Source organism: Rhodnius prolixus, unplaced genomic scaffold (genome assembly GCF_049639745.1).
Source record: "Rhodnius prolixus isolate KJV_2025 unplaced genomic scaffold, Rpr scaffold_9, whole genome shotgun sequence".
Classification (NCBI taxonomy): Eukaryota; Metazoa; Arthropoda; class Insecta; order Hemiptera; family Reduviidae; genus Rhodnius; species Rhodnius prolixus.
The window spans coordinates 16,004,688-16,030,409 of record NW_027411604.1 but is presented as its reverse complement, the minus strand read 5'-3'; the positions used below and the strand labels follow the sequence as shown (position 1 = coordinate 16,030,409).

General features: G+C 32.3%; 1 protein-coding gene and 1 long non-coding RNA gene across 20 annotated transcripts in view; one reads left to right on the top strand and one right to left on the bottom strand.

Annotated features, from left to right (window-relative positions):
* Window positions 1-25,722, top strand: part of LOC141454683 (uncharacterized) — a 77,271-nt gene that overhangs the window by 23,128 nt on the left and 28,421 nt on the right. For 17 of the 19 annotated variants that reach the window (XR_012458878.1, XR_012458870.1, XR_012458874.1 and 14 more), the window contains exons 1-7: window positions 4,660-4,814; window positions 5,377-5,486; window positions 5,999-6,130; window positions 6,667-6,778; window positions 7,063-7,148; window positions 8,119-8,322; window positions 20,227-20,293. This is a non-coding gene — a long non-coding RNA (uncharacterized lncRNA). Of the gene's footprint in view, window positions 1-4,659; window positions 4,815-5,376; window positions 5,487-5,998; window positions 6,131-6,666; window positions 6,779-7,062; window positions 7,149-8,118; window positions 8,323-20,226; window positions 20,294-25,722 lie in introns of those variants that run through there. The other 2 variants (XR_012458877.1, XR_012458882.1) reach the window with 2 other exon arrangements.
* Window positions 488-24,854, bottom strand: LOC141454678 (protein takeout-like). The gene is made up of 6 exons (XM_074129192.1): window positions 24,607-24,854; window positions 15,278-15,373; window positions 12,434-12,581; window positions 7,002-7,135; window positions 4,839-4,988; window positions 488-2,551 (listed from the first exon to the last, which is right to left on the bottom strand). Exons 1-6 carry the CDS (start codon window positions 24,803-24,805, stop codon window positions 2,394-2,396), a joined length of 885 nt encoding a protein of 294 aa, XP_073985293.1. The 5' UTR covers window positions 24,806-24,854; the 3' UTR covers window positions 488-2,393.

Genomic DNA, 25,722 nt, shown 5'->3' with positions numbered 1-25,722 from the left:
AAATCTATCCCCATGGCTACAAACTTTTGTGTTTATGTGACTTTTTTGTCCAAACTTCTCAAGAGAAAGAAATTTGCAAATTATTATATTTTTTTGGAGTTCAACTTCTTCGTTTCTAAAGTAGTGAATTCATGATTCCAATCATCTCCCTCAATTATTTCCATCCTTCTTTAATTGTAATGTTTTTCTCTGAGAGCTAAAGCCAGATATTTTTTGAACGATGTATAACAGGATAACCCTATCTTCAAATTGCAACATCTCAAGGTGCATTTTAGATATTCATAATAACAATAATATTCTCTAATAACTAGCTTGCTCTAAGACTTCCTACAATTGCATTTAGTCACAAGCTTTTTGTCCATTAACAAATGTGAAAGGAACTGCTCATATTATATAAATATATAAACCTTTAATTTTATATATTATATAATCTACTGCTATTGCTCCTGGTGATTAATAATAATAATATTATTAATGAGACTGTTAATAACAAAAACAAAACTTATTTTTTATTTACACAAAACTAGAGAGCACATACTTTAAAAACAAAATATTTACAAGAAAAAATGAAACTTTTGGCAGTGGTTTCGGCCAGTTGTGGGCTTCAATAACCATACAAATAACTAAATCAATGAAATTATCCTAATTTTTAATACTAATTAACCTAAATAATATAATCTACTTCAACTAGCAACTCTGCAACAGACTTATTATGTTTTTAATTATTTTTATTCATCATATAGAACGTGTACATAACATAATTCTGAACTTTGATCACTGGATGATGGAATAGATATATATATTTTTTTTATTACTATTTGTTTTCATGGCGCGTCAAGAATTAAGGTCATTCGCGCCCGGAGCTTTTTTCAGAGCACTGCCAACTCCTGGACAGTGTTCTGTAGTCCCAGACAACACTGTCCATCGAGTGGGAAGCAAGAAACTCCTAGGAAGAGTAAGTCTATGGTCTATGGGTCAGCAACTGGATTCAAACCTGGGAACCCAGCGTAGTAATCCAGTACGCTAAAGGACTCAGCTAGTCCCTTCCCTATGATGAAATAGTAATTATATTTTCGTTTACAATTTGATTTGAAAATAGAAACAAGTTCACTAGAGTTTGGATTAAAAGTAAAATGATGTTTGTGGTAACTTAAAGACAGGATTTTGTTTCATCTCTTAACAAATTTATTACATTTAGGGCTAAAGTACATCTACACTTCAAGAAACATTGAGATTAATTTATTGGTAACTCAGATAATACTGAATATTTTTCTTCAGTGATGAGCAACTTGTTCAGAGGGGAATTAATAAAACTAATTTTATCCCGAAAGAGTATGTAGAAGCGTTACTGAGCAAGAGTTCATCTGTTCTCTATTAAGCAGTGAAATGTTTTCACCTTTTTCCGTGATTTTGATGAAACATATAATTGGAACTGAAAATATTTCTTTCAACAGTTGATGCACAAGTAATGGTTTCCGCCAGTTTGCCATCAAACAAAAAGATTACTAAAAGAACGATATCATGTGATTGAGACATCAATTATGATGCCGTATTAATCTTCGATTTTAACTGCTGTCTAAGCAAGCATGTTATTTTATATTTCTAAACGGTTTCGGACTTTCCAAACTTCACAGGTTGATTCATCAAATAGACATAGAGAATTTGATTTCCATTAGTTGACTGAGAAGGCAACAAACTGATCAATAAATGTCAGATGAAATCCAAAACCGGTCAGAAATATATAGAAATGCGTGCTACGTCTGATAATTAGACGTATTATTATTTATTGATATTATTTATTTACTGATTAGACACATGATCTCGCCCAAAGAAATATACTCATTTTGTTTCACATAACCCAGTTAATTTAATCAATAATTCCATTCCTATAAATGTTTTTACATTCATGAACTAACCAAATTACATATATTACCCAATATGTTGTTAAATTTGAATATTTAATGCAATTTTGGATGTGATTTTTCTTTGTGTCTACAATTTATTAAATTGTTCAAATGATGACCAAAAAATGATCCGCATAGATTTTAATAGCCAATCAAGAGACCCCCGCATAGCAAACCTTATTATATTGCTCACCAAACCTTATTCTCTAAAGTATTATTTTTATAAAAATACAATAACTAGAAGACGCATGTGAATCCAATTTGAAACTTAAGTAACTATTTTAAGAAATTTCAAGATCATCTTAATCTTAATCATTGTGCTGTGCATTCTATAAACAGCGCTAACGTTTACAATAAATTTGGATAACTCATTGTTTCAAATAAGATTATCTCTAACCCTGCTTCGTGATTAAAAACGATTCTGACTTAATAAAATGCCTTTTATAACTGTGTTCTAAAAGTATTCTTCTTTAACAAATGTATTTTCATTTATTTATCTTGTGGTATCCAAAATTTAGTCGGTATTCTTCCAAAAGCATCATTCATTACCCTTTTAAAAACGTATGCTAAACTTTCTCCAATGTTGTCTTGCAGTTCATCAACGATTTCTAGAGCATTTTTGTTTAGAAACTGATTCACTGTGTGTCCTAAAACCGAAAATGATTGAAATTAAAAATAATTATTAAAAGTGTTTAATTAAAAAAAAAAATCATAATTTACAGTAGAAGCAAAAATGTATTGCTTTGAAAAGCCCTACCAAGAGAAAGATCAAGACTGTACAGCCTCTAAGTTTATTTTAAAATGTACAAGTACGATTGTAATTGTGCAATTTCTGATCAGAATGCTATATAGGGCACAAATAATTGCAAAATAATTTTTGTGACATTTTGCAAATGGCTACACAGATACTCCAAGCAGAAATAGAGAAGGAGATTGAGTGGTTCAGACTAATTCATGGTTTGATGTTTCAGTAAGGAAAGGTATATTCTTTGTGGCATAGTTGTAATGCAGTATTAGTTGCACTGATCATCTGTGTCGCTGAGAACATAATGCTGGACGATAATTCATTCCAATGTTGTTATTTTTAAAGATTTTCAATTACTATGAATTGAGTCCTGGTGCGTGGAACTGCTTAGAAAGCTAGATGAGAATTGGAGCAAAAAAAAAAATCATACAATAAGAGACAGATCCCCTTTTCTGTGAAGCTCTTATGGATTTAAACATTTTTGAAGTGTAGAATGGGATTACAGTAAGTCGCCATTCGTAAGGAAGAGGCAGGCTAAAAAGCTCATCATTAGGTTTTTAAACCCATCGAAGTTTACTAAGGAATTGCCCCAACAAGTCCCATTCGGAGGAATTAAAAACTGTCTCAGTATTTAAAATAAATATAACGTGAAAAAATATTTTATGGTGAGAAATAAGAACAGCAAATGTATGAATATAGAAGCAGATTCGCTGCAGATATTTAATGGTAAAGTTGATGATTTCCTCTGGGGAAGACGGATTTTAATTTAAAAAATAGAAAAAAAAAAATAATAGAAAAGGAAAAGTGAAACGCTAGTTGATGGAACAGAGCCATTTACATTTTACATTTCTAAGTGGGATTGAGTAGGATTGTAAAAGCAAACTCATCCCAATTTCATTACTTATATTTTAACCATGGACAGTATTATTTTAACTTTCCCTATAATATAATGGCTAGAGGATATATTTGAAGCATAATAAGCTAACAAATATGAACTTGCAAAACATTTCACTGCTTAATAGAGAACAGATGAAAATGTGGTTAGGTAATTATTAGAGCATCGGGACTTGCCGATTAATGAATATGTTCCAATTAACGAATAGTACCCTGATTTAAATACTTATTTATTTCTCACAAACATTAGATCTACTTCTGGGAGAGTCCCAAATAATCTCTGCTGCCAGTTAATGGACATTATTAGGGACCTACTTCATTTTTTTGTAAATCGTTTTTTAATAAATTAAATTTCTTCCCTTTAAATTATACTACAAATGTTTTCCTTGAGAAAATATGTAATTGATCTTACCTTTTTTATTTAAAAAAAAGAATGGAATGAATGAAAAAATTGAATACATAAAACTGATAGTGTTCACTGTAACAAACAAAACTACTGTCTCCGGTGTAGTCTCCAGTCGATATTTATATTATTTCAGTAAGGAGCATTCTTTTTTATTCTCAAGGGGTTAAACCTTCCGTGAATTCCCTTATGATTCAATAGATACTAAGTACATAAATACGGTGTATCATAGACCTAAAGATAGATCTGTCAATGGGGAATTCCTAATTTCAAGAATACTGGAATAGTTAGGAAGTGTAATGATTTGTCCTACTGTAACGCGTAATTATCTATTAACTCTCATGTGCTTCATTTTCAAGTTTTTTTTAAAAAATAATTCATTATTTTACTGAATGTTTACTAATATTCTACTGATAATTATTGACAGATTATGATTTTAATCAATGGTGATGTTATTGGAATTAAGATTTTACTGTTGTAATTGACTTTGTTACAATGTTTTTTTTTTATCATCAGCTCTATGATTTTCAGTTGTATTATTGATTTCCATTTCAATGAAAAATATAGTATTTTTCTTTTCTTAAATAATAATTAAAACATTACATTTTGTATGCAGAGAATAATGTACTTGGAATGTTGAAACAAAGTTCAACTTCTACTCGCTAGATAGCACAAGCAGCCGCTGTTAACAGTACAAATCCCTGTTTGATATATAAAAATGAATTTGTATTCCTGTATTCTGTCGGGAGCAAGTAAAAGGATTGTCTTATAGGTTAATAATGGTTACGTTAGATAAAGTTTATCGTTTGATTGTTTATTAATTTGATCTGTCATTGAAAGTATTTAACATATTTAATGTTAATTATGTGTAAGTAAAATGTTTTTACTTTACCTAATACTTTATTTCCATTGAACAGATTGTCCAAATGTAATCTGCAACTTTGCAATTTAAATTCAACTCTCATTTGGTCCACATGCATCACTTCTTCGCCTTGAACTTTTGGGAAACTTATTTTCATGAATACCTCAGTTGATACGTTCCCTGAAATATTATTAATTTTAGTTCAAACTTATAGAAATCTTGGTTCCTTTTGAAGACGTTTAAATAAAGTTAGTGATATTAAAAACAAGTAACAGCTTTTTAAAATTACTTCCTAAATGGGTTTTAACAAATGCTAATACCGAAGAGTGCAAAATGTGGTACATGTATAAACGATTTGAGGTATCAGAAATTTCATACTTAACTTTAATTGTTCAAGAAACTCGAGGAAGTGGTTAGACGAATTCTAAAGGCACTCATTTTTTGCGTAGTCTTTTATTGTAATGTGTAGATTTAATGTAGACTCTAATAATGGTGGTGTAAGTAGAATTACAGAACATTTATATCGAGATTACAATACATTTTGATTTTAACTATACTTTTCTTTAAGGACTAGAATTTTGACAATTCGATCCCCAGAATACGCATGTAAGTACTTTGTACTTTGCTTTTTCGTCGGAGAAAATACTAACTACTCCTGGGAAGTGCTTCTGAAATAAGGTAACTACATTTGCTTCCTTAAAAAGTAGACGTTAATTTCTATAACGATGTTATACTGCAAATATATGTATGCCTTCTGACCTTGCTTAATGAACTGTATGCGATATCTTAGTGATTATTAAGACATCCTGAACATGTGAGACGCTAAAAATATTTTTAAAAATCCGTGTTTCTATTACTTTATTCAATTAATTAATTTGTAGAAATCTTTCCTTTCAAAATAATGTAATGGGATTTACTTTTCATTACCTCCCTTTGGTATGCTTAATGTGTCTAGGCGACCCATTGCGTGCAACAATTATACGAGCTTAAAATAGCTCGCAAAGTTAAAGTCGGCATGACCATGCCTTGGATAGAGGCAAAACATCGAATGTAATGTTTTTTTAAAGAAGGACATGCACTGGCTGCGAGAGATATTTGCAGTACTGAGTGTTTACAAATTTGACAGCCATTAACTCCCACATTTTAGTATTATTTTGAAGTAACAACTTTTGATGCATTTTTTTTTTCAGCTATGCAATCAATCTTTCCTGCCAAATAAAGCACGTGGCCTTAACCCTTATGTTAAAACTTCACGTACTTCATCCTCAGAATGGTCATTTGTTCTTCGACTTAATTTGCAGTGACTAACAACTTGAAATGAGGTAAGATTTTAAGAACTTTTATAATGACTAAGTAAAATGAATGTCAAATATTAAATCATTTTTATATTAAGAAACTTTTATGATATTGTGGTAATGAAATGTATAAAATTTTTGTTTTATATGTTAACTTATTAAATTAGTTGTAAATAGTTTTGTTCAGTTATGAAGAGAAACAGGATTACAATAAGGAAAGAATTAGTTCAACGATGCACCATGGTCGTTCATTTTACGCCCTACGTGCCAAGCTCCCTTTTGATAGTCTTTTACTAAGAGCATCATAGCTCGTGTCTGGAGACTTATAGTGTTGTCTCATTACGGGCAACAATTTCCATCACAGAACAATGAGTTAAAGAGACTTCTAGAAAGAAAAAGAATAAGTTCAGCCAGTGAACTCGAATCAGAGACCTCCACTGAGCCAATCCCTTCCATAAAGCATAATTGATACTAGTACGCGCTAACAGCCTTGGCAGCTGATGCGCTACAAAACAAAAATGATAAAATACAACAAAAATATCAAGTCTTGATTTTCTTCACAGGAGTAGTACCGTCCGGTGATGGTTCCCATACTGACGTTTATGTGGCTCAGCGGCTTACAAGACGTACATTTAGCCCAACTTCAACAAAAGAAACTTCATCATCCTCGAAAAGGTACGTATGATTCTGTTAACTAAGTTAAGTGGCATTTCTTGTTTATCATTAGCTTAAGAAATATTCTCAGATTTAATATTAATATGACCATTTGATTTTTTGGGTATGTCAATTTTTATTGAGTAATTGGGCCTTCTTTTTGTATTATTAATAACTGTTAACATAATTAAACAGGAATTTAGTTCAATAGGTTGATATTATGCCAAAAAATTTGTATACTCACTAAGTACGAGTTTAGCGTCTCCAACTCCGACTAGAGGTAATAGCAATATGTTTCCTTTCAGATCATATTGAGATTCCGTCCTAATCAATGGTATGTGCAATGCCAGGTCAAATCGTCCATTAGGGATATCAAAACTATAACATAAAAGTGAGTTTTATCAAAATAATAAATAAATAAATCCTTTAAATTACCTGTCTAATCTGGTCATTTTGTGTAATTCAAGAATCTCAGGTTCAGATTTCGCACAGCTGATTAGCATCTTACCATGTTTTCAACTCTGTAATGTTTTCTAGAATTTGTCCATGCCTTCTCCAAAATCATTGTTTAAGAGAAGTTCGTTCGGTGACCTTGACATTTTCTAGCTGAATAAGTGGTTTTTCCATACCTGCTGGAGAGTTGCTTCAGTGTTCCCTTACTCCAAGAACCAGGGATAAGAAAGTTTCAGAAGCAGCAAAAGCCTTATGTACTTTATGGTTCTCCAAAAAGAAGAGAACTTATATTTATTTTTTCCAGTTCTTATCTTTATGGACCATATTTTCAGCCTGGAATACCTTTGAATGATATCCGAGAGGAATATCAGCCAAAATTGTGGAGTTTCGATCTAGTCATTAAAAGTTTCACTGAATTTTTGCCTCCTCCCCAACCTAAATTCAGATTATTAAACATCCTCAGTGGTAATGCATTCTGTTATCCATTGCGTTTTTGGAAAAATCACCCGAATTCTCTGGTACGAACACAATTCCAGCACATCATCCGCTACACTGTTTAAATGACGCTGATAATAACTGTAAAATAGTATATATTATTCATGAAGTGGTCACTTACGAACTGGCTTCCAGCATCACACATTTCATTACCATTACTCATTACTAAATTAGAAATGTCTTCTATCAAATAGGCAAAAATAAGACAATATGCTTCAATTTGTTGTCGAAAAAATGTTGACATGCGTTACGCAATTAATACGTTTAAAAGATATTTATCGCATTTCTTTTGAACATGTATTTTAGTTGGATATAGTAATCTAGTTCAGAATTTTAAGGAATTCCTGACTTCAAGATGAAATAAGGTGATATAATCTTTGTTTTTTCAAATAAATTTTGTTTAATCTGTTTAGAAGAACTTCATTCAGGGCTAGTGTTATGGTTATGGCTAGTGAACTAGGAAAATGTTCTGAGAAGAAGTCTTTTCTGCAATTAGAGTGAACTCTTGGATTTCACAGAAGTTTGGAGTGTTGACATGTAACCGTTTTCAATATCTTAAATAATTTGGCAGAAACTTCGTAATATAGGGAAACTGTTTGCTATAGAGGAGTAATTAGGTAAGCGAAAATATTAAAACTGTTATATTGTTACTTATCATTCGAAAATAAATAAAATAGCCGTTAACAAACTATTGTTAGACTGTAAAATGCGCAGCTAGGAACCATGCTGATATCATTCTAAATACATACTTAAAACTTATTGATTAAATAGTATTTTTTTCATGATAATATTTAAAGGATAATTTTAAAAATCATGTGCTCCCCAATTAGCTGTTCTTGCTATTGTTGGGTTATCAATATAGCAGGTTATTCACGTTACAAATCACCAACAAACATAAGGCTATATTGTAATCATTTTAGCGAAATTTAATATTCAATTGTTGTTACAAATGTTCAATTTGTGACTGTAATATATAAGTTGTTTCTTTTTACAAGTATTTCTTTACTGGAGATTGTTGGCTAAATTCCATTTTTGGAATTTGAAAACTATGTCACGTTCGTTTGGTTAGAAAACATTTTTATAGGTTAATGTGTGAACTGCTGCAAGCAAATAAACAGTCTCACCGTTGCGTAGTGCCGGTTGCACTCAGCACTCTTTTATTAATCATCTTGTTTAACCTCTCTGAATTTATACTTTAGTTATAAAGGGAAATAAAATATAAGTGAAAAATTAAAATTAAAAGTTAATATATGATATAAATATCTTTTTACCTTAATGTGAAGTAATATTTGTGCGCAGTAAAATACAGAAAAAAAAAAATTAGTAAATAAAAACTGTTAAAAAACTGACTAACATGGAGGGCACACAGCCCCTCTCTGAAAGTAGTAACAGTAGCGCCCCTCTTTCTGCACTAAAGTCGACCTACAGACACGCCTGTCATCCTTGGAAGTATAGGTAAATACATTTTAAATTAAAAAAAAAAAAAAAATTATAAAATCTGGTGATAACCTCACACGATTTTCTCATATTGCAGTTCTCTAAATTCCAACCTAAAAATGTTTACATACTCCGAATTTAAAAACACAGTTCCTTTTACTAATATTATCAAGATAATAAAAACAGTACCTTATACGGAAATGATACGTAGCCTAATCCTACATGCCGCTATTCTTGAAATGCTTCTAATTGCATTGTATTGGAAAAATGTTTAAAATAAAATTGTTAAACAAAAAATTGTCGGAAGTTAATTTCGAGTAACGCTCACTAAAAAAGTGGTATTTTTTTTTCTGTGATGGGATTTTGATCGTTAATTTACGTCCTCTGATAAGGCCTAATTAAAATTCTAGGTCTCAGTTTCTTGCAATTTTATGATGACCCCATTCATGCGCAACGCTTTTTCTAAAATCCACTTTTTCTAACTCAGTGGCCCTTAATTTCGAAAATTTGAATCCTTCGCAGTAATCCTGTGGCAAGAATAAGTAACTAAACTAAATTGAAAATTAAATCGAATTCGGTTGTTTATAAAATTTTTACAATTGACTGATATATGTACATATGTATATAAATTTAGCATGACGAAATATTGCATCATTAAAAAATTATTTATTATTTTTCAGAAAGAAACAGCCATTTATTGTATTGAAGTTGAACTACAACTTTTGTTAAAAACATTTTTCCTGGACAATTGTAATATAAGCACTTCTGGAAGAAGGGAAGATAGGGTAGGCTTCCCTCTGAATGTGGCTACGTCCGCGTCCCTTTAGGTATAACCTAAAGAATGATAGAATTATTGTGATACTTTTGGAAAACGCTCAATTTTATTTAGCCAATTTCTGTGAAATTCTCAGATAGCATTCCTTATTACTTTCACTTACAACAGAGCAATCGCCTCTTTTGAGGACAGCCTGCCCAGAGTCAATGCTAGTAAAGTTCACTTTCATAACCTTTTTAACTCGCACAAAACAATTTATGTGGCTGTTTAACACTCAGAACTCGCGCAATATTTTGTTTTACAGTCATTGTAGCCATTATTGAATAATTGTAATGGTAGTATTATTACAGTAATAATAAATTTAATAAACTAAAACTTACATCAGAGTGTATCGTAACCTTAAATTAATTTTTGAAACTTAACCATTTTAGTTTCTAAAACTTGTTTTTATTCATTGATTTATTTATAAATCTACAATCTGATTAAATAAGAATAATTATTGAGGTATTGGCAATAACGCCACATGTCAAGGAACAGATCAGACGATCTGCTTGGCGGTAGGAGAAGATAGCTGCAAGAGAGCTTCGAGCGGAGAGAATAGGAAGTTTTAGAAGGGATCGTAACTTGACAACTACTTGTTGAGGCAAAATACCTGTTATGTTCACATCACTCTGTCATAATAACTAATGAATCCATGGGTATAGCGTTTCCATTCCAATAATATTTCTTTTCTAAGTAATCGGTAAAATCTAAGTTTGGATAGAAAACAGCGATACTGTCATTTTAATTTTATGGATATAGCCGGTAATGTTAATGTTTGTTGATTCAAGATTCTAATAAGAAAAATAACAATGATTGCAATTATTTGAATTAAAATTATAAATTGACGTTTTCTATTTATTTATTTTTTCTTTTCTTTATTAAATGTAGGTCACCAGCTGACCAGCTCCGGTTACTTAGGTAACCTGTTAAATAACGGCGGCCGTCCCAGTAGCTCCACTACTTACACTGTAGTCTAGTTTTAGAAAGTTTACATCCCTGGCGCACGCGAATATACATACATATGTGTATATATATAATTTATAATTTGATGTTTCTTTTCTCCATGGTCTGTTTATAAATAGAATTCAGTTTCGAAAGATTTAATCATCCAACTTTGCTGGAGAATAAAAATCTCAAAGCGCTTCAGAGTGTTCTTTTGATAGGAAGTTTATTTTCGGCAAATGGATGCAATAGAGATTAAAAAATTATACTCACACGACTTTTGTTTCAATTTTCAAATAAATGTTAGACTTTAAAGAAAATTTGTTTTAGGTGCTTTTAAAAAAAAAGAAAGTGAAATATTTACTTTGTAAAGTGACAAATTTAGCCTTTAAGTTAAAGTCAATCGGTTTCCCAAGCAAACGCGAATACGGAAAGATAATAATAAGTTTTCAATTTCTTGTATGTTTTCGTTTATGAAATATTTTGTTCGCACACACATGTGTTTTGAACTGTAGAAGTTACATTTTGCTTTTAAATAATAACTGCATTTAGAGGGATCTCTATCTCTAATTATAAAGACGGTTGATTATATTTTGCGTAAAGCCTTCTGAGCATCTTGATAGGAACAGAGTTAATTTATTCCCGGATTTTAAGAAGTTTAAGTATAGTTCATTGAATTAATTTTGTGAAGTAGTCATAACTAATAAGAAGTATACGAATTGAAGATAAAATCTTTAATCTTATAATACATCATATATGTATGTATTTGTAAAATAATAACCTTAAATAAAACAAACTCGCAGTTTATTTGTGGTTATAAAGAAATGCATTCATTACATATCTAATAAACTTCTTTTAAGATTTGGATTTCAATGTTTATTTTTACACGTCCATGAAAATTAATTAGGTTTTTATTTTGTTATTTACTAATATCTATAATAAAATAAGTGATTTTTATTCAAATTCTTATTGAGATCCAGAAAATTTTGATCTTATTAAGCAATTAATTTATTATTTGCTATTTGCTTAATTAATATTTTAAAATGAAACATTCAGTTAAAAAAACAGTAGACAGTTATCGTTGGATAGTCGAATAGTATTCTATTATTTCTATTACTTTCTATTATTTTTGCTACAGTTTAAAAACAAAATGTCCAAGCCATATTCTGCCTAGGCAAAAGTCGTTAACGCAAAATAATCATACGGCTGATACCTATACGTATATTTTCTTCTCTTTCATTGTTTTTTGTTCATCCTTAAGAATTTCTAAATCACAAGGAATACAAATGCGAACTTACTACTTTGATTGAGTAAGCCACGTAAGTGACGTCAAAATCTTTGCACCAAACTGATTATCTCTGATAATGGTCAGAGATAGAATAAATATGCGTACTGTGGGCGAATAACATCTTAGATAAATAGCATTGCGAACCTAACCTCATTTTCAACATCATTACTTTCTATTTGATTGTTTTACATTGACATTGATTACATTTCATAGTTATTTGCATTAGATGGATATATATACGTACTAGGTGTAGATTGCTGTAGTATTACTGGGTCCGTGAGCATATAGATTGTTGAAATTCCCAGCCAGTGTTACCGCCCCATGACCTTTTGTGATGCCAACTTTCTCAATATAAAGTGGCTCAAATCTTGGAATATTAACCTCTGGTATTCCTGCAAAATAAATCAAATTAGTCTCTTATTTTACTCCAAGCTAGCTACTTTTAGATTTTTTTCTTTTGCTAGGAACCCCGTACAGGTTACACTCCGAGGAAATTGTAGCTTACTCTTCTTACAAACTCTTTGTTTAATTTATTTATTTTATTAATTTAAGAAGTTATTCCAACTTACAAACACTTTAATCCATAATATTTCGCAGAATCCTTAATGCTTAATTTTATACATCCATCATAAATGTTCATTTTTGTCCGCGACTTTATCTCCCGATATGCCTATAAATCTTGCCACAAGAAGTCGATGGCCGAGAATGCTACTGATTCAGTTAAAAGTGGTAACTGTATATTTTAAATACAAACTTGAAAAAATCTTTCTTTCTTCACAGAGCGAAATTCCATCTATAGGAGGTTATATTTTTAACTTGTAATAGGTTATGTTTTTAACTTGTGATTATTCTAATTTGTGTAGGATTTTTTGCTGTAGTGGTTAGAGCGTAAACTAGTAAGTGTGTGCCCCCAAGTTCCGAATCCAGGTTTGCTATTTTTTATTAGTTAAAAAAGAATAATTAAAATGAAAAACAAATTATGTACTTACACTTCTATAATTACATACAACACCTAATTGTTAGGTGGAAATTAAGCCCTTCTAGAATAAAAAATTTGGGCGACTATTAACTTTATTCTCAAATCTCTGTATCTATTCTTGAAAATATCTCTTAATCTTTTTCTCATTATTCACAATTTAAAATTACCAATACACCAACCTGTTTCTTTAATTTCCATTAAGTATTTTAGAATCTTTTTAATGGGCAGTTTTATTTACATTTGCATTTAGCAGATTACTTGAATATTTATTTATTTGGGATATTTAGTTCATAAAATTGAGTGTTTAGCGGATAGTGTACACATTTTTTGGAGACCTCCAGAATTTTAATGGCCGTCTTACATTATATTACATTATCAATTTTTTTTTTAAATTTCAATAGCAATGATATAGTAGAATGAGTGAACGTGATTTGAACGAGCGTACTACCCAAGGACATTTAAAGAGAAAGGTTCACTTTCTGTGCGCATAAATTTGGCGAAAGTGCACTTAGGATCTATATTTACAATTGGAAATTCTTACGCCTCGTTATGTTATTACTTTTTATTATTATTTTTATAAATTTATCCTCTTTCTTAGATTCATCGTATTCTGCAATTAAGTTTTTTTTATGAACATTACGAAAATGTTTGACAATGAATGATACCGAATTTTTTCGCCATTCCTTCTACAGTTTATTAAACATCTGAAAGTGAAAGTGCAAGTATTTATACTCTTATATATTTATTTTTACTAAAATTTCATCCGATATTTTCAAAGAGAAACATTGTACATCATTTTGAACTTTCTTTTTAAACATTTATTATTAAATAATATTTTTACCCCCCCAAAAAATGCCTATCGTGCTAAACGATTAACCAGGATAAAATATAAATCAACTCAAAGTTAAACTCGTGGAATATACAAGTAGTCTGCGAACTACTTGCCTTAGTTAACAATTCAATAAGCAGACAAAGTGTTTGAGCCTTTTAAGAAGTCTTTTTTATGTACGACCTCTAAAAAAACATTGAAGCATAGATTTTGCTTCCATTAGTCATGAAGCTTGCCTGCGGGTGAAGACCATACGTCCTAACTGGTAAGTCTTTCACCAAGGGAAATCTTTAAATAAACACGCCACAAATTAATATGGTAATTACCACTTTTTAATGATCGGCAGCGTTTTTAACTTGAGTGAAATATAACCACTACACAAATTTGTTGTTTACTGTTGTGGTACATGTTGTTGTTTACCAATAAGACTAAAGATAGTTTGTTAAACGAATAAACATAAGACTATTTACCAAAAAGCTTTGGACCTTGATTCAATTAATTGTTTTTCAAAAATAAACATGGTTAAACAAAAAATCACACAGGCAATTAGCAAAATTATAACCTTTTTTTTTTTTGGTATATATAACTCCGTAAATTTTCATTTAGAACACCTTAGTAATTAATGTAATTGCTAAGAGCATCCACCAAACTCTAAATTAATGACTTAACAGTCAGTAGAAATTCTTGTAATATTATTAAAAGGAAACAAGATACTACAATTGAGGGATTTCTTGTCAAAATAACGAAAATATTTTGTTAAATATTTGGATCTTAAGATGAAAAACATTTAGTTTATTCGGTTAATTCTTATTAGCCCACTTTTGATAACCTAAAACATAAGTTGTAAACATGTAATTTCTGTAAACATTTACGAATCCTTATTTATCAATCAAAATAAAGACCGGTTTTTAATTATTAATGCATAATGTTAATTCATCCAATTTCCCTTATTTGTTTTTTCCTCATGATGTTATTCAATTGAAATTAGGTTCTGCTACGCTTCTTTTAATTATTTTTGATTATTGATTTGACTGGGATGCGATTTAAAAAGTAACCTCAATTTAAAAAAATAGTGATTACAATTTTAATGATTAATATAAGTTATTAGAGACAAAATGCTGTTTACAATTATCAAGACCCAAACGACAATAATTGACCGAGACGCTGAAAACCAGCGATTCGGCTCTGGAATATGTTTATTATTTAAATTTATTTTAGGGGCGAACATTGAACTTATTAAGAAAATTTTGTTAATTAACTAGACTAATTAATTGACTTACCTTTGGCCATATATGGAAACATATTTTGAAAGGTACTCTTTATACATTCGTTCAGATTGGGATCTTTCCTCTTGCAAGGCTTCTTTAACCATTCCGCTGGAATCAACAAAAGAAAAAAAATTGAAAATTAACTTTACAAAATTTAATAAATTAATTGACACTAGAAAACTTTACTAAAGATACAAGGTTTTTTTTTTTTTTTTTTTTTTTTTTTTTTTTTTTTTTTTTTTTTTTTTTTTTTTTTTTTTGGCGCATTAACAGCTGAGGTTATTAGCGCCCGGAGCTTCTTCCAGTGCACTGCCGGCCTCCGGACAGTGTTCTCTCGTTACAGACAACACTGTCCATCACCGGAGCTGTAAGAAGCTCCTAGGAAGAGAAAATCTAAGGGTCAGCTGCTGGATTCGAACCCGGGACCTCCGCGTGGGAGTCCAGTATGCTAACCTCATAGCTAATCCCTTCCCTGGTTTTTGTTATTGTTTTTACTTTAATACTAATTGGAAACACAATATTATTATTTTATCGTTTACAATGCCTTTTTCATTACAAAAAACGTTTGTGTAGAAACACATACGACTTTTCTGTTACTGCTGTGATGACAAAATTAATTGCCAAATTTCATTTTAATATTGAAATGTTCGGTTGCAATTTATTACTAGTTTAGTGTGACATTTACAGACTGTAAAATATGCTTTTAGTTTTTAAGTTCAATTTATGTACTCTGACCTGAAACAATCCTTGTGGGGGGTAATGGGGATAAAAATGATTGGTCAAAATGTAAATAGTTAGCACAATTAGTGCCTAAATATTCTTTTTTTATTATTTCACTTTATTTATTGATTAATATGGCATTGCCAAATCTGGCTTAGTTTTGGCGGAACCCTATTCGCCCATTTCTGTTCGCCCTGCATGCCATGTATTCCATTAAAGTATTTCTTTTTCTCAGTGTTAATTTGTGGAGGATCGTTTTGTAATACTGTCTGTACATCTTTTTCAGCTCAGGTGCTTTGAATCCTTGAATAGCTGTTTAATTATCGGTAATATCAGCTACCTTACCTGTTAACTCATCTTATCTTTTGATTAACTTTTGACTAAAATGAAGTTACTGCATATTTTATTCTTTACCGCAGTATCTTACCTAGTTTAACAACCTTTATGTAACGAAGCCCTTAATTTGATTAATGAACTGTTCAATATTGATGTTGAAGATTAAAAGAATTGTTTCTGGTTGATCAGATATTAGGTAATTTACCCGATCAATTAAGATAAAAGATGATTATTAATACTTTAAGTAGGAGAAAGTTTTGGTACATTAATTTCTATCTTAGTCCTGTTTACGTCAATATTTAATTGTCTAATTGAGATCGCAATCAATCTAACAATTAATAATTAGGCTATGATGAGTGAATTCTCTCTTTAATTCTCAAGTGCTACATGATCTTGCAAGAGCAAGCGGTAGATCTCCAGCATTATCACCATTGTTTGTCTGTATCAATAAATGGTAGTATTCATAATGTACAAAAGGATATCTACTCTGTATATTTCTGCGATGAGATAAACTCTATTTAATATCTCACTAAATTTAAGTGCTATTTGAAAGGAAATTCCAGATTTATTAACAAAATTTGGCTCCTAAAAAGAATTTTTTTGGAATTTAGATTGATACCTAAATTTGGACCGATTAAGAGGTTCATGGCCAAAATGTGGGCATCCAAATCTGAGCAATACTACTTTACTCAGACACACTGGAGAAGGCCTAGCGGAATATACCTAGAGAAATCCTACTTACAATCCTTGGAGATTTTAGGCTAGAAAGGTAGGTTCTTTGAGAGAGAACATGCTGCATACTAGTCCATCCCGCAAGCTATACAACTGGTCCCAGACAACTGGCATTCTCCCCCCTCTCCACGCAGGAAGTGCAGCGAACTGTCAAGCGTTATACAGCGCACAAACCTCTATGTAGAAAGTTGGCTTTATATCTTCTTAATTTGGTTAAATAGATCTCGCCTGATTACAAGATATGCGCTTTACCGGATTACTTCTTTACTGCATTTTAAAACTGGTAATTAGCAAAGTTATTTGCTTATTTCTCTTTACGATACATTTTGTCCTTGGAATGTGGATCAGCAGTAAGTTCTGCAATTTTAGGAGTTGTGAGCTGATATTTTTTTTATTTTTTTTCTTTAAAATCTACCGACTCAAAATCCTTTTTCTTATCATTCAACGTTTTATCAACTCTTATAAGTTGTTCTCATTTATAGCGTTTGCGGAGAGTATTTCTCTTTTAATTTATTGTAGTCGTATTTTGTTTTTTCGTTTTTTCAGGCTCTAATTTCGTTAAATTTATTTTATTGTGATATCAGGAAAAACGGCTATTAATGCCCATAAATAGATTTATCAAGATATTTTTGTCCTCAAACGGGGATAATATTGAGAGTTCTGTTTTAAACAGAATGTAAAGCCTCCTACGCTGTATGCGTACAATGAAAAAGTCAAATATCATGCTTGTTACAAAAAAAAAAGCAACAATTTTGTAGTAATAATCTATAGTTTCTATTAAACTCGACACTAGACTAACCTGGCACACATTACCTACCAAACTCTTGGACACCTCTATCCTCTAAATAATAAAAGCAAGAAAAGAGGAATTATTTCAAGAAATTTTACGTACAACCTAGGCTCTCATACTTACATTGTCTCGCAGTCAGTTGGACTATGACTAGAACCAAAACAACAAGGAAGTATTTTAAACTTAATAGAAAAACATAATTACAAGTATACACTTTGTGTTTAGGTTATAATGATCTTTGCGAGGCAAAAACTAACTGTCTGGAAAATTAAAGGTATTTTGTTTCTTAAAAAAACAAAACAAAAAATCCTAACTTAAATAGACATAAACATGTTATTGTATTGAAAAGTTGTTGATATTTATAACATTCAGTACAAATTTCTTGTTTTAAATATACAAAATTCTTTATTTGTAAATGCGTCGAAAAATGTAGTGCGAACTTAGTTCACAATTAAGTTTGCAGTTCAATAAAGGTTTTACTGTTGATTCGGCTAATCTACCTCCATTCTCTAGTTCATGTGTAATTCATTATTGGGAATATTCTTTCAATGGGCTCAGATATGCCTGGAAGGCTTTTTTTTTTTTCAATGCCAAGTCATGATTGGCGTTCAGCCATTCGACTTCGAGCAGTCCAATATAAAATAGATTGATACTTATAGTTATCAGTCTGCCTAATTGGCAGTTGTTGAATGTCTAAAAGAGCTTGGCACTCATCTAGGTGAGAGCCAGTCATGCTCCCAACGCCACACAACACACAGGTAGGGCTGTTCACGACTCCAATTCGGGCAAGATGAGCCTGCAGGTAATCGTGTCCAGTGGCTAGTCTGAAACAGGCAACTAATTCGTTTCTGGGGAGGTTATGGGGAATTCGTCCTCCCTGTTCAAGCAGAACCCTCCACTTTTTCCCTTCTGCCTGCCTTTCAAAACTCTCTATCGCCTCGGAGTTAAATTTATGACGTAGGAGTCTTTTCGTTGTCGCGTAATCCAGGGGAGCTTGCGGTTGATCTTTTAGCGATCCAGTTTTTGCAAGACGGTCTGCTTCTTCGTTACCCTGGATACCACAATGGCTGGGTATCCACTGCAGGCATATTTCCCAACCCAAGGACAAAAGTTCTCCTATAAGCATTTGTGCTTCTAAAACATCGTACAACTCACTACTCACAAGGCTGGTTAAAGCATGAATGGCTGCTTGTGAGTCAACGAACAAAACTGCTTTCTTTACTGCCTCATTTTGGAGCGTTCTTAGTGCTAATAGAACAGCTTTTACTTCTCCGTCAAAATTAGAACAAAAACGTCCCACCGGTTCGGCGATCTGGAAGTCAGAAGTAAAAACACCTGCGCCAGCATTCCCACGTGCATCCAAGGCAGAGCCATCAGTATAAACGTGCTTCCAGGGTGGTGTTGGGAAACGAGTATGTATCGTTTCGAGAGCAGCGGCCTTCAGCTGCAATGTTGTAGTTTCATTCTTGCGCACCATATGTAAGAGGTGAAGATATCCCCTGGCTCTATAGAGAGAGTAGGTGTTTGTTGTTTGTTTGGGGAAGTGAAGCCTTTCTTTGAAGTCCAAGCAGGACCTGGTGATTAATTCCTCTGCTTTGAAGGTGAAACATTTCTGTGTCTTTAATCTCTGACAGGCCGGCCTGTAATCGTCCCAGTATACTATTCCCAAACGTTTCACTCTCTCATAAAGACCAATGGCAGCTTCCTCTCTTCTCACAGACTGCCTGGAAGGCTGTAATTGTATTCTATAATATATTTTTGATCATATTTCGCGTGTAGTGTTTAGGTTATATATTTGACGCTTTTAGATTTTTGTATAATAATATATAATAACAATAAAATGATAAACTGGCCGGGCCGCCAAGAACATATTTTCAAATTATTCGTCTTTACCGATTTAAACGGTAGTCTAAATATCCTACCCATAATGCAGAGGATATTTTCTCTCACAAAATATCTTAAGAATGTTTTCCTTTTATTTAAAGTTAAATTGTTTCGACAATATTACTCGATACCAAAACATGATCTTGGATTATGTTATATGATTAAAGTTTCTTTGTTTTTGTCAAGATCATAACGTAATGACTCCCGTTTAATGTTCCCGTTGAAAGATGCACTTGCTATGGTATTCTAGTCGATCTTTTACATATAGGAGTAACTCGAAACTGGTAAAGATTTCGCTGGCCCAAGAACCCTGGTAACCGACTTGTCTACCTACGGCTTAATTGTTTTTTAATTTTATAACTATTGCTACGATAAATTGAATTTTGGGATTTAAATTAATTATCCTTGTGAATATTATTGTAAGATACAGTGCTTATAGTTTATATGCATTTATATTTGTATAATATATTTAAAATCCTAAAAATATTCGTTTTTACAGATTAATCCAGGACTGGGAAATACAATACTGGAAGTGACTTTGGCTTTCGACAAGATTTGAATCCCAGGTTAGTAAACTAGAATAATTCTTCTTCCAATCCATATGACCAAATTCTTCACTGCTATCCGAAAGATCACTCCTTCTGCGTCAGCTATGGTATTGAATTCACTGACATTAAACTCATCATGCCGCAAGCATCCTGAGCAACCTTGGCCCAACCTAGCGTAAGGTCTTCACTGCTGATATTCCTATCCATGCAGACGATTCTGCAATATTATGTAAATCGTAGGCCTGTTGAAACGTTTTCACACACCAAAAAACGTCTTGAGCTCATCTCTTTTTGGTGCATAAAAATTGAAAGACTAATTTCTTTAGTTTTCACAAATGCAAACATTACTTTCAATTTATGTAGACAAAATTTGCCCTTTTGTGCTCCGGGACTCCACTCAAGTACGCTACTTCGGACTGTTAAACAACCGAATTAGGAGGAAACCCATCACTAGATTAAAAAGACCAGGAATTAAGCCTACTTTATGGACAACTGCAACGAATGTTGGAACAAAGATCAACCATGAACTTTACAAAACAAATTAACTTTGTAGTTACAGATCGCTTTTGAGACAGATTTGGACCTTATTAATATTTTCATTGCTTTCTACAATATCGTCGATTTTAGGTTTGTTTCACTCCCAAAGTGATTGAAGATTTGTTAGTTGAAGTCGAATTTTCTTGGCCAATTAGCTGACATCAACCACTAAGGATGGATGAATATATTAACAGGTCTGAATTGAAGAAAAAAAAAGAAGTTGTTAAGTCGGATAACGTAATCACAATCACTAAGCTGTTGTAGAAATAAATATTTATTCATTTAAGAGCTTTAAAATAAGGAATTTCTAGAAAAACTGAATATAATTCGTATCAGCTGAAAAATTCTCAAGTCAGTTACTTTCAAAATGCACCAAATCTTTTTCTTAGAAGAAGAAATGAAAAAATACCAATCATTCCTATGTGTTATCCTAAGGTTTGAAGTGGTTTAATCCACTTGTACAGGGATCTTGGCGATTCTGCAAAGGTAAAGTCCCCTCTTGGCGCCACGGTAGCCGAGCGGTTAGAGGCGAGACCTGTAAAGCTAATATGTATTGTGGTACTGGGTTCGATTCCCGGTTTTAGGCCTTGGATTTTATTTAATGGTTAATAAAAGAAATTTACAATAAAGTATGTTTGCTAGTCGCCTCCGTCCACGACACCTAATTGGTAGTTGGACGTTAAGTCCCTCCTGAAAAAAATAGGCCATTACTTTACTTTTAAAGTCCCCTCTAGCCAACAAATATTGCAGAGATTTGTTTAGTTGGTTTAGCGAACCCACAGGCAAATGCATGCATTGAGCTCCGTTCAATTCAGAAGTTTTCCAAACAGATTTGGTTTTTTGTTTCATTCTTTTTATAAAATAATTTCAACATATAATGCGAATTCGGTTTTTCTGTCAACTAAACTTCAAGAACAATCCTATTGCTATTCTACAAAACATTACGCATAAATTCAATGAAATATATTAATTGCATCAGATTTCCTTCCGTTTTAATAAAGAACAGAAAATAAATGGAACCTTTATTCCAATCCCATTCATCTGAATGTTTCGATTCATACATAAACCCATGAATTTAACCTACCACATTCATACCAATACGAGGGTCGTTTGAAAAGTCCGTGCAAAAATAAAAACTACTTAATTTTTTTGGGTAAACCTTTTTTATTTTTCAACATAGTCTCCTTTTAGGCTTATACACTTCGTCCAACGCTGCTCTAGTTTGTTGATCCCTTCCGAATAATAGGATTTGTTCAAGTCTGAAAAATAGCCATTCGTTTCTGCAATCACCTCCTCGTTTGAATAAAATCTTTTTCCCGCCAGCCATTTCTTCATATTGGGGAAGAAATAGTAGTCCGAGGGAGCCAAGTCTGGAGAATAGGGGTGATGTGAAACGAGTTGGAACCCTATTTCCATTAATTTTGCGACCACAACTGCTGAGGTGTGAGCTGGTGCGTTGTCGTGATGGAAAAGGACTTTTTTGTGGGCCAATCGTGGGTGTTTTTCTTGCAGCTCGGTTTTCAAACGGTCCAATAACGATGAATAATATGCACCTGTAATAGTTTTACCCTTTTCCAGATAGTCGATGAGGATTATTCCTTGCGAATCCCAAAAGACAGTCGCCATAATCTTTCCGGCCGAAGGAACGGTCTTCGCCTTTTATGGCGCAGATTCCCCCTTGGTAACCCATTGTTTACTCATAGATTGTTTTTTGGTCTCAGGAGTGTAGTGATGTATCCATGTTTCATCCACAGTGACGAAACGACGCTTAAAGTCCTGCGGATTCTTCTGGAACAGCTGCAAACCGTCCTTGCAACACTTTACACGATTTTGTTTTTGGTCAAGCGTGAGCAATCGCGGCACCCATCTTGCGGATAGCTTTGTCATGTCCAAATGTTGATGCAAAATATTATGTACCCGTTCATTCGAGATGCCCACAGCACTAGCAATCTCACGCACCTTCACTCTTCTGTCATCCATCACCATATCATGGATTTTATCAATGATTTCTGGAGTAGTAACCTCATCAGGGCGTCCAGAACGTTCAGCGTCACTTGTGCCCATATGGCCACTCCGAAAATTTTGAAACCACTTATAAACTGTTCTAATCGAAGGTGCAGAGTCACCATAATGTTTATCAAGCTTCTCTTTAGTCTCCTGAGGCGTTTTGCCTTTCATAAAGTAGTGTTTAATCAACACACGAAATTCTTTTTCGTCCATTTTTTGAAAATCACTCGACTTCCTCGATTCAAACGAATGCCAAACACAAAGAAATAGACCGATCTGGCTGAAACTTGGTGTGTGTTCTTCCAAGAGATGCTACTAACTAAACATAACCTCGATACGCGCCAGTGGTGCTATCTCTCTGACTTTGCACGGACTTTTCAAACGACCCTCGTATTAACTCGCCAATAAATACATGCACATTGTAATACTAAAGAAACTAGCGCGACTTATTATGATGCACATCCATCGATGCCAACATTCATACTGTTGGGCTGGAGTATCTTCGATATTCCTCGCACCCTTGCATACAGAACCTAAAATATATTTACACTATGAACAGAGAATGTATATGCAAGATAAATTGTTATACTCGATATTCCAACTCGAACATAAAAGCAAGTTAATTACAAATTTATGTATTTATTTGTTTATTTTTATTATACATTCCCACTGTATTTGCCCTTTGGGGTACGATAAGTAGTTTTATAGTCATTGTCTGCTGGCTGAATCTAACAATGTAGCTGTATTTGGTCATTATAAATCTAAAACGAAAATTCTATATTTTTTTTTTCTAGTTGTTTTTATTTAAACCTTTCTGAAGAACATTCATTTTAGCTAAGTTCTGGGTTAACTCGACAATTCAGGAAAAGAAGGCCGAACGAACGTCTTATCGCCAAATTTTGTTGCTCAATATAAAATTCTAGTATTTAGAAGGATTATTATAATTAATTACGGATGAGACAGTTTTTTTAATTAAAAAAATTACTATTTAACTGTTGAATAATTTAAACATTAAATAATGAATTTAAAAAGATATATTTGTGAAGAATGGCAGCAGAACAACAATAGAAAGTTAGTGTACCACTTAATGGAGGTAGAAATAGTAAAAAAATTTGCCAACTTGGCATTACTGGTGTTGTATCATTGACGCTCTTTTCCTACTTATTTCCTCTCTCACTTGACAGCCTCCGGTACGGAGAAAGTGTACACAAGCCGGGGGAGTTACGTTCCTTGTATTATACAACACTAGGCGTTCAGATCTTCTGGGGAAAGTGGCCTTGCCTATGTACTCATCCTGGACTCTTACGTTTCATTTTTTTTTTTAAAAAAATCTTTCTTTTATAAAATTTCAAATCACTCATTCTCGAAGTTATTGTGTTATTGCTTTGTTCTTTAACCTAAAATGTATGTTGTTAATAGTGCATTTGTTTTTATAATCTCTCCTAGAGTTATTATTGACGTATCTACATGTTTTTTTTGCATTCCCGCTGTTTCTGGTACTTGAAAAGTTTTTTGTGTTTACTTATTTTCTTTAAAAGCGTTCGTTTTAATGTTTTTTTTTACGCTTTCAACAAACGTTCACTACCCACTGTGTCATAACCTAAAATTATAACCTATTTGTCACTTCCTTAAATCTTTCCTGTTCACCCATTCAAACATAAACCGGTTTTTGTTTTTGTTTTAAGAGAAACTTTTTGTTCAATTCTTACACCAAATGTCACACAGAAATACATATAACAAAAAAAAAAATGTTTAAATAAGAAATGTATCAATTATAAACTACTTACGTTGCCTGTTGAGCAGTTTAGTATGCGTTGCAGCTATAGTTGATTGTAGTAGAAGATTTTGTAAGAAAACTAAGAAGAATATGTATATGATGGTGTACGAAGAGGAACGCTGAAGACGATGATAACTATGCGAACGGCCCTGGTACGCCGAGGAACTACTAGTGGCAGTCGTCATACTGGCGGGCCGGTTGTTGGCCATTCTCTGCGACCAGACTACATCTACCAGGTTGCGACCAAGACTCGGGCACTCTCTTTACTTTTGCACACTCCTACCCTCGGAGCTGTGGAGGAACACTCTTTTTTACTCCCTCCCTACTATCTAAAATCTTTAATTTGTGATTTGTGATTTAGTGTATGTGATTTCTTTCTTTTATTTTTGCACTCGCATATTAATATGACCATAATAGATAAACCAAAGCTTAATGATGACACGCCATAGACACACTATTGTTTTTTTAATATTTTATTGTACACTTCATTTTCATCTATCTATGTTATAAACAGATCTAAGCAAAAGTCAACACTTACTTCTGTTATTAAAATACAATTATTTCTATGACAAATGAGTTAAGTTTAGCTTAATACGTATTTCTGAGATTAGTGAAGGGGAACAAGAGGTGAAAGACCTCTTGAATAAAAAGGACTATTTAATTAAAAAATTTTAAGCAATAAATAATTAAAAACACCTTCAATTTAAAATATTTATAAGATTTATGTGATTAAATACTTGAAGTATTTTTCACTTTTTAAATTTTGATTTCAAATAAGTAAAATGATATTGTTTTATTTTAGTAAAAACGGGTTTATTAAGTTTGTGTATTTGAGTTGGATATTTATAGAAATTAATTAATAGTTGTTTTGACTTTACTTCAGCAAAAAAAAAAAAAAAAATCGAAACTGCAATAAGGCTACTTAAGTTTTTTTTTTTTTTTTTTAACGCTGTACACATTTTGACTGACCCAAAATCAAAATAGGGATGAAAATCCGAAAAAGATCAGAAATAAAGATAAGTCTAAATCCTGATTGATAAAATCAATAATACGAGGTCTGTAAATTAAGTAATGAGACTGATTTAAAAAAAAAAAAATTATTCAAAAAGAATGACAATTCTGTATT

Coding starts and splice junctions, on each gene's coding strand:
- LOC141454678 (XM_074129192.1), bottom strand. CDS start 24,805: ATGGCCAACAACCGGCCCGCCAGTATGACGACTGCCACTAGTAGTTCC. Junction 12,582..15,277: donor GTTTCCATATATGGCCAAAG/GTAAGTCAATTA, acceptor TTTATTTTGCAG/GAATACCAGAGGTTAATATT. Junction 4,989..7,001: donor AGACGCTAAACTCGTACTTA/GTGAGTATACAA, acceptor ATAATATTTCAG/GGAACGTATCAACTGAGGTA.